At 38.5% G+C, this 9770-nt stretch overlaps 1 protein-coding gene across 4 annotated transcripts in view; it reads left to right on the forward strand.

The window, feature by feature from the left end:
- The first annotated feature begins 59 nt into the window (after positions 1–59).
- The window catches only part of CFAP99 (cilia and flagella associated protein 99), a 55355-nt gene continuing 45644 nt past the window's right edge, over positions 60–9770 (forward strand). For 2 of the 4 annotated variants that reach the window (XM_029962931.1, XM_029962922.1), the window contains exons 1-2: positions 64–144; positions 3077–3204. In XM_029962931.1, the coding sequence (XP_029818791.1) occupies positions 3085–3204 (120 nt within the window). In that variant the 5' untranslated portion in view covers positions 64–144; positions 3077–3084. Of the gene's footprint in view, positions 145–1225; positions 1244–3076; positions 3205–9770 lie in introns of all 4 variants that reach the window. The other 2 variants (XM_029962928.1, XM_018088750.2) reach the window with 2 other exon arrangements.

Here is a 9770-nt window from a genome sequence, read left to right on the forward strand (position 1 = left end):
ACAGGGAGCACCGCGGGCAGCCGGGAACGGAGCGCCGGGAGCAGCGGGAACAGCCAGGAACAGGACAGGGAGCAGCGGGGGCAGCTTGGAGCGCCGGTGCAAGGCAGCTGTGGCCGTACGTGACCCCTCCGGAAAGAAAAGCGGGTACAGTCCCTGATGTGTGAGAGTGACGGGAGCTCTGGGCAGGCTCATGGCTCCTTCGCTTGTTTATTATCATGTAATCACAGATTCACAGAATGGTTTGGGTTCGGAGGGACCTTAAAGCCCATCCAGCCCAGCCCATGGGCAGGGACACCTTCCACTAGCCCAGGTTGCTCCAAGCCCCATTCAACCTGGCCTTGGACACTTCCAGGGATGGAGCAACCACAGCTTCTCTGGGCAACCTGTGCCAGTGCCCTCACCACCCTCACGTTAAAGACTTTCTCCCTAATATCTAATCTAAACCTGCCCTCTTTCAGTGTTCATTTTTATTATGTTTTCATAAATGCAATAGAAAAGATCAATGGGGACTGTGTTACTCTGTGGAGGGGGTTGCTTTGCTATCTGAGATTTTGGATGAGTAGCAAACCTTGGTGTCCGTTTGCTAACCCACCTTGTAAATATACAACTTATTTATAAAAGGTTTTGTACAATGAATATTTAATTGTTAAGTGCTACAAGCAAATAGTTTAAAAATGCCATGTCATGTCAAGTAAACCACCTTCAATAAGTACGCAAAACATTGACATTCATGCAAATTGAAATGAAGACCCGGACTATAGATACTCAGGGTGAACATTTTCCATCTGATGCCTTGCTTCCTTAAGGGAAGAATGTGCTAAAAAGAGGCCCCGTGCCCAGAACTGCTCTGAGTGACACTCAGCAATGCAGAAGAGTCCAGAGTAAATGAGAATGTCAGGATGTAAACACTGGGCAACTGTACCCTGTATGAAAACCATCGGGACAGTCGTACCCTGGATTAGTTGCCCTGTTTCTAGCACACAGCTGAGAAACACCTCATTCCATTTTGAGCAGTAGCTGCTTGATCCGACTGAATTTTGCAGGGAGGCTTAGTTCAGCTCTTTTTAAGGACAGCTTTCATCAGAGGAAATGCAATCGCAGTCTTTCTAGGCCAGGAGCGTAGGAGCGAATGTAAAACCTGAAGGAATCTTTCAGGTCATTGAAACCAGTCCCTACAATTGTGGATAATCTTATCCCATGTAATTGCTTTCAAAATATCTCCAAGCTCCATTGTAAGAAAAGGGTAAGTCAGGTTCTCACCTCCCTTGAACTGAAATCTACAGCTGATGATGAAAGAAAATTTCTGCCATTTTATACCCAGTATAAATTTATATCATTTTTATACATAGCAATTAGAGTATTCTCCTAAACAACTGTGTGGAAACAAGGGTGCATGTCATACCAAAAGCATTTTATTCCCAATGTGTATGTTTTAAAACATTGACAATAATAATAGCAGCATGTTTAAATACAAGTGAAATTCTGTTAAGAACTCGTGTATGTCAAGAGATCTCAAGGCATTTCTACGTCTTAGTTTTTGTGTTCCAGTTTTTGGTTTTAATTGTTGTTATTTGGGGGGAAGGGGTGACTATCAGCATGTACAGAGCATGAGAGCTCAAATTTCTTTCTGCTGTGCCAGAAGAAAAAATATTTGTCGCTGGTAGATGTGTTGGAGCCTGAATTACGATTCAGCCTGAAGTACAGAGGTATTTCTGTCTCACTCATCCAGAATCCCTTGTGAGTGTAAGAACCTTGGCAGGTTCTTACCTGAGAAACAAATGATTCTCAGAGGAGTGGAGAAACAGCAACTCCCCTGTGACAGAGAAACAGAAGTGCCTCTTTCTGTATTTGTCATCCCTTGTCATGTTCCAGCCCTGTTTTGAGGGACTTTTTGTTTAATTGGACATTTTGTCTTGATCATACCAAGTAACTGAATGCCTGTATTGAACATAATCACAGACAAACTCTTTTTTCAGCACTTTAGTAATTATAAGTGCTTTTTAGGCAGTTTTTATTGAGTATGGTAATGCTGAAAGGCAGAGTACAGAACCACTGTATCTGGAAATGTTATGATATCATTTTAAAGCATGAAATTAATTATCTTTACCACAGTGGGAATTAATCATCTCGATCAAGCATTCTTTTCTGGCATCAAAATATGATGATATATAAAATACAAGAGCTATTTTCAGAAACATATTTTATTTTTACCACTGAAAATTACTTTTGCGCTCATTTTTTTTCCCATTGCTAAACCAGATTAATGACTTTCAGGCCTGATCATTGCTATCATTGGTCTTTCATACACCACCACATGTGCATGAGTAGGAACGAATGCATTGTAGTTCTTGCCATGTGAACATTAAAATCAAGGTAACCACTCCTACAAATTCTCAGACATAGGAGTAAGACATCATTTGAGATGGACAGAATGCAGTCATTTCACAAACAAAGCATCAAATATAACAAGCACCCACCTGCTGAGCCTTCAGAAACCTTGACAGTGACCCAGACAACTGATGTGACTGTGGCCCAGTTACTGACCAACACTGTCTTCATTGCTTCCTTATAATTCCTCTCTCATCCTGTTCTCTTGTTTTGGAAAAATAGGCTGTTAACAGCAATATGTGATGAGATTTAAGACTAAAATTTTGCTTTCTGTTGCATCTCACTGGGAAGAATAGTGTGTTAAATAGGACCTGTATGGCACACAGGCAAAAATTCATACTTTTCTCTAGTATTACCTTTAGTTATATTTTGTCAAATAGCCTGGCACAGGTTACTTTTGTCAAATACCTAACCATTTAGGTATCATCCTAAAGATATTTTAAGATGTTTACAGGATAAGAAATATGTAATTTTGTTGAAATATGTAAGAAATATGTATTTTACTTTATTGATGTTTGTGCTGTATTTTCCTTTCTCCTGTTAGCTGTTCTGAGTAACTGTGATTTTGAAAGCTTGACCTAAATGTTCTCTTCTATGTTACTGCAGTATCTTCTGTATGAGCCTATCAACATACATTATGCCACAACTGAAGGGGGCATGAAAAATTAAAGATTTTCTGTATTTATAGGATTCTCCATGGTGAAGATGGTCAGACATAGAGAACTTATTGCAGTAATAGTGCAACAGCTTGACAAGTTCAACCCTGAAAATCAGAACGTGGAGGATTTCTTGAATGAATCAGCTGTGATGTTGCAGGTATATTAAGTGTCAGTTCATCTTACATAGCTTACTTTGTTTTACTATGTGATTTAAAATATAAAGATGTCTCTTTTCTAACATGTTGTTGTAACTTTCATTGATTTTTCTTACAGTGACATTTTTCTTTCATGAGTAAAGTCCAAATTTCTTACAGTTATCACCAAAAAATAAGGCAGTAAAGATCAGAGTGGTTAAAAAACTGCTTGGATAAAAACAAAAAAACAGGAAGGTAACAACCTTCTAAAATGGATCTGACAGTGATAGAGAAAACTTCTGTTCCACTTCTGCCTAAGCTGTTCTGTAGTTTCTTATTCCTTTCTTCCTTCCACTTAGAAGTTTCTGACAACCCCACCCATCTGTGTGTACAAATGCAGTTCAGAAGCTGACTCAGGATCAGGTACTCTTGCACTGAGGACATAAGTGACCATCAGAACAGTGGCATAGAAGGAAAGTGGCAGTAAATCAACTACCCGATTCTAATCAAATACTGCAAGTAACTAGACCACGATTTGCCAATATGTGGCTACAGTGGCTGGAGCAGTTCCCATCCTTTCCTGACCATGGTCTGTCACCTCTTCCCATCTCTTTATCCCCAGTGTCGCCCTGACTTGTGCTGAGGCAGCTACTGGATTGAATCATCTTTAGAAAATCACTAAGGGAAGGCAGTGATATTGTTTAGACTGCCATGTGTTATCAAATGACATTGTTGGAGCTCTGATTCCACACTGCCATGTAGCTCCAGTACTCATTTCCACTTCTGACAATAAGGTCTAAACCATTTCTGTTCATGTTAGATGGTCTGTTGCATTGATTTTGCATAAACACAAATGAGTGCAAGAATATAAAATTATGGAGGTGTGATGTGAAAACCAGAGGCTGAGGCAGTGGCTCTATACACATTCCTTGGGTTCTTGCTTTCTTAAACAGTTTTCACTCAGACCCCTAGTTTCTGCCTCTACCTTCCTGCCTTGTAGTACTGCCATAACCCTTTGTGCATTCATATGCTGAATTACATCAGGGAACTGATCCAGTTTCAAAATAATCCTTCTTTCACTGGGCTGAGAGCAGGTAAATTCAGCTACCACTGCTGCCAAAGTAAACACTTGTAAAAATGAATCTTCAGATCATTGTTCTTCTCAGTCCAGGAAAGGTGATACAAAGACAAAAGAAGCAGTAACTCCATTACAGAAACATGAATCTAAATTTTCATTAAAAATCCTTTTAAAAGGGGAAGAAAAAGGGGGATAGCTGATGCCAAAGTTAAGGCCAAAATCTCTGGGATAGTTTCAGATCGCTTACTACATAATAATAATAATAATCCAAGAAAGTAAAAAGTAATATATGTGTTTATATAAAATTCATCTTTATTTCAGTACCAAATGGGTGATTATAATTCATCATGAAAAATTCCCTCCTTTCTTTTCTGTTTCATAATAGGCATATGATCCTGAAAATATTGCAGCATTTTTGTACACATGATCTCCAGGCTTGACCACTTACCAATTAGCCAGTATGAACTGACCCATGCAGAAACTTCCTTCAGTTTGTATCCTGAATGATGCCATCACTCTAAATCACAGACTTGGCCCATGCCTGTACACCCCATGCCAGCAGCCTGACAAATAGCAAACCTCGTGGTGTGTACTGGCCAGACAAAAATCAGGAGGGGCAGATTCCAAGAGCACAAATCTAAATAACTGCAAGATGCAGCTCTGTGTTTGTTTATTTATTTACTGATTAGATATGCAGTATATCAGACTTTTCTACAAGTTGCTATCTTCTGTTCTGTTAGACTTTTCTAATTGGTTAGTAGTTTTCCATCCCCTAAAAGTGCAGCCAGGTTCCAGTCACTGTCAACAGTGTATGTTTCATTCATACTGCAGATCTTTATTGAATTTGGATCTTTAATAGTCTTTGCATCCATTTAATGATATATCTGAAGTGTCTTGTTTAGTTCTTTGATAACCTGTTGATGTTCCACATAAAATATGCTCCTTAGCCTATTGTCTAGCTTTTTGGGGTTTTTCCTGGTGAAACCAACAGTTTTGGGCTAGATTATTTCCCTCAAAATAAAAACACAGTACACTCAATCATTCCAAAATATGTTCAAGGGAGTTCAGTACCCCTCTAGCAGGGGCTGTAGGAGCCACTGTGATGCCAGTCTTGTTAAGTGTCAGATCCTGGAAATAAGTGGCTCTGGCAGCCACACATTCTCACCTGAACTGCAAGGAGCAAAGGACATTTTGCAGAGCAAAACCTTCGTCAGAATAAAGTAGGTTTTAAGAGCAATATAAATGTATGTATGATTGAAAGTAAACAAAATTACTTCTTTGGAAATCTAATAAATGAACTGAGGAGATGGCCATCCTTGGCTGATCAGAAATGGGAGATGACATCAGTAAAAAGTAAGAAATTATAGGCAGAATGGAACTGAGTTGTGAAGTGTCTTGACAGGCAGCTTCAGTTCTGTGTGCTAGAATCAGCTGTGAGATGGTAGGTGGAGTAAGTGGGTCAAATCAATGGACTATCAGAACAAACTTAACAATAGCATTACAGATGGTTGATTTGCTAAAGACTGGGTTAGTTATACTCAGGAAAGAGATTTTTATTGGAATAAAATAGAATATTTTGAGACACTACCTTAGATTTTTAGCTCTGAAGCAATAGGAAAATACTACTTGAAACCTACTGCTCAAAAAGAGTGAAGAAGATGTGCACGTAAACTGGTTATGATATCCTGGGGAGTAATCTGTGTGAAAAATGACCTCTGAGGTTATGAGCTTGACTGACAAGCAGGGTGGCAATAGTACCAATAAATGAGGAAAGAAATAGCATAAGAGTGCTGAAGTTTTGTCTTCACATTGTTGAAATTGAGCTGACAACAACAACAAGGAAGTGTCACAGAGAGAGGCCAGCATCCTCCACTGAAGTGTAGGCTTCTTATTTGTGTACATGATAAATGTGAATATGTTATGAAAGGAAGCTGGATGTAGTCCTAAGGGAGTGAGTCTGGAAGGCACAATCTGTCTTGATCCAAATATCCCTGTCATCCGTCTACCAGCGGCATAAGACCATTCTTGTGGGAATCCTTGCAAATTAAGGCAGTAAAAATGGCTGTTCAAGGGAGGCACAGGAAGAGAAGTGAAAGTAGGAAAGCAAATATATTTTAAAATGAAGGACTGTACAACATGAATATGTAAAAAAAGAAAGAGGCATAAAATACAATGGGTTGAAGCCCTAGGGTGAAAATATGCTTGCTTTGCAAATGACAGTAAGAAGGAACTTGTAGGTGTTGATATTAGATCTTTTATTAACTAATACAATTGGTCTTTGTTGAAAGGTGACACAATCCAGAGCTTTGCATAGTCACCCTTCAGCAAGATTTTCTTTTTTTACTTCTAGATGTATGTAAGGTTAGGGATATAAGTAAAACAAAAGCCAAAATACATGATTGTGTGAAATAATACATTTTGCTCTTCCATTAAGACTGTGTAGAAATTTTTATGTTTTGGCAGTGCACAGTGGCTGTTCTGTAGAGGTTTGGAATACTCTGCTAGCCAAATATTGGGTGGATGGAAGCAAAAGGTAAACTGAGTTCTGTTCCAAGCTCTGTCGTCTTTCTATCCCTGTCCTTTCTCTTACCCTCAGGTTTGCTTGCTCAGGTCTCTTTATTTAACCTGTCCCAGTTCCATCTCTTCAAGTGGTTGATTCCATTGCTATTGTCACTGTGCAGCAAGTCCTGCTTGCTCTTTGGTCTTGTTCCACTCATCTCAAAGTTCTTGCACATTCAGTTCCAGTCTCTACTGTTCCTAAATCGAGTAAGAAATATCTCTCTTCAAGCTGCAGCCCACAAGAGGCAGATATGACAGAGCAGGTAGGTGAGACAGGCTCTCTTCTATCAGTATGAGCTCCCAGACTGACCCAGCACAGCTTGTCCCAGGCTCATCCTGTACTGTAGTGAAAGCTCTGCTTGCCCTGGGCTAGGCACAGTCAGGGCACACAGAATTTTCAGGGAGTTCACTGCTACAGTATAAATTCACACTAAACACATGCAAATGGGTGTTTTTTACTTGGCAAAATGTGCACGGATTTTCATAAGAAAACCATATGGCCAAATTTGTAAGGCACTGCTGACCCCTGTGTGCCACTTTGAAAATACATTCCTAGCTGTTTCCCTGCATTTGATTTGAAACTGCTTAATATTTCCAAATAGTCAGTTAAAACCCTGAAAATCGACAACTTTCTGTCAAAAATCAGTTACGTGTATCAGGCCATGTGAGTTACTCTGGTCTTACTGCTCTTGAATGACATGGGGGGGTATCCATTAACTTCAAGAGAAGCAGAAGCGGCCTCTTGATTATTATTATTATTTTTATTTCTTAATGCATCTTTGTAATTCTGTTCAGTGTCCCACCTGCACATATTCTCATTGTAGGAAATCTTGTCTCAAGCTTTGAGACAGAAACCTCTTCTGCAAACATTTGGGCATACACTCTGCTTCTGAGTATATTCTGGAGAGACTGTCCGGAGTCAGAAGCATTACCCTGTACATATGTTGGTGTACATGAGATAAGTAGTTTGCTGTCTTTATTTACAGAGGAATGATGGCATTAGATACTGCTGTCAAGAGGTATGTTTTTTCCTAGCTGTATGTAGGATTTAGCTTTGCACACTCCATTTACAGAAACGACGGCTGCGTGTCTAATCCCCGTGTACTGCTTTGAAAAATCACCCATCTTGCCCTGCATTTATGTAAGTGAGGTAGATCAAGCAGACACCATATCAAATAACTGTTGGGATATGTTTTTCTTTTTCACTCATTGCTCTTTGCCACCACCCAGTGATTCAATATACAAATAGGAAATCAGAAAATTAGTGCTAAAGGAACAGAAAGTGAATTTTAAAGAGCGGTAAACCATTACTCTGGCAGTAGTTCAGGTCAGTCTGAACCACTGTACATCTAAAGATAAAATGTTCTTTTAGTATGATGGAAATGTATAAAAGAATTGCTGAGTGGCAGGTAGTTAATAGTGTTTAAAACCAATGTGTCAAGGGAGAATGTTATCTCTGCAAGGCCACTCAGAAAGCAAGAAAGAAAGACATGTTCCAATCTCAGTTCCTATCTTCCAATTCCTAGTTCAGGCTTCTACATAAAAGTGGAGTTAGGTAGGAAAACTCACTGATAATTAGCCTCCTGTTTTTAGAGAAAAACAAATGAAATACGGAAGGATTTGTAATTATTGAATAGAGTAAGATGAATAACGCAGTTTCCTCTAATTAGAGTGTTATGATCAAAATCAGTCTAGTGGCGATTCTATGTTAAATTCCTTACATTTTATTTCTGCTATATGTGAACTTTACATCATAAAAAGAATTTCTGTTTGTTGTTCTCAGTGAATGATCAGACTTGATTTTCTTCCAGGAAGAAAACTACACTTTGAGTTGTAATCCAGTTATTTACCATCTTTGTGTTTGCTGTATTGTAATTTATAATGTTTATAACATAATATTGGACTTGTTTTTCACTGCAAATATTTTCAATAAGAACATAGGTTCATTAGCAACATGATGGATGATTCCTAGTTGCAACAAACAAGCCCTCACCTTCAATCATGAAGAATCATATTATTCCCTCAAACCTCCTAAAAACTAATAAGTCCAGTTAAATGTTTTTGCTATTAAAACAGAATTCAATTTGACTTATCCTGAATAACACATTTAACTTAAAATAATTCCTAAGTTTATCTCAGATCCTTAAATTATTGGTGTTCACATTCAAATTTACATCTCTGTTTCTGTTGTTCTTCATTTGAATAGTCAGATTACTTCTTGTTTATTATCCTAAATGCATTTTAATACTCCTTTTATCAGACTGATGCCCTCCAGATAATATCTTCATTCTTGTTTACCAAACCCCCATCTTTTTATTAAGCATTCTTCAATTAAATCTATCAAAAATGATCCATATCCAGAGTAATGTTTCGTCCAGTGTATGTTGTACATAAAGATATCATTTTATCAGGCTGTTTTTTTAGAAATGGACTGCATCTGCTTATTTTGAAAGAAGATTAAGTTTTGTAGTTAACTGAAGCATCCCAGGTATTGTTCTTCCACGTGACTGTTAGGATCAAGCTTTTGTTACAATAGCAGGAGACAGATTTAACACGGGAGTTACCATGCAATGTTTGTGCCTTTCTCTATGCAAATAACTCACTCTATTTGCAGTGGAATTATTTGCTTCAATTAGAGTTGCAGGATCAGAGCCATCACATTGACCTTTCTACATCTCAGCTACTGAAAAGCTTAGTTCTGTAAAATCAAAACTGCCACCCCAAATTCACTGTTTTGCTCCTTTATCCCTCCCATGTTGATAGCAAGATGAGCCTGTTTATAAGCTTTTCATTTCACAAGAACATGGTGTAATTTGGCACAATTCTTCATAGTTCTCATTTGTGCTGGTTCAGCTGTGTCTCACACATGCCCACTCAACTGATTTTACTCAACTGTGAGTAAAATCCCCAAATGTCAAAAGTCACAGATTTAGTTTTAAATATGAAGATAAC

This window comes from Manacus vitellinus, unplaced genomic scaffold (genome assembly GCF_001715985.3).
Source record: "Manacus vitellinus isolate BGI_N305 unplaced genomic scaffold, ASM171598v3 scaffold_0_pilon, whole genome shotgun sequence".
Classification (NCBI taxonomy): Eukaryota; Metazoa; Chordata; class Aves; order Passeriformes; family Pipridae; genus Manacus; species Manacus vitellinus.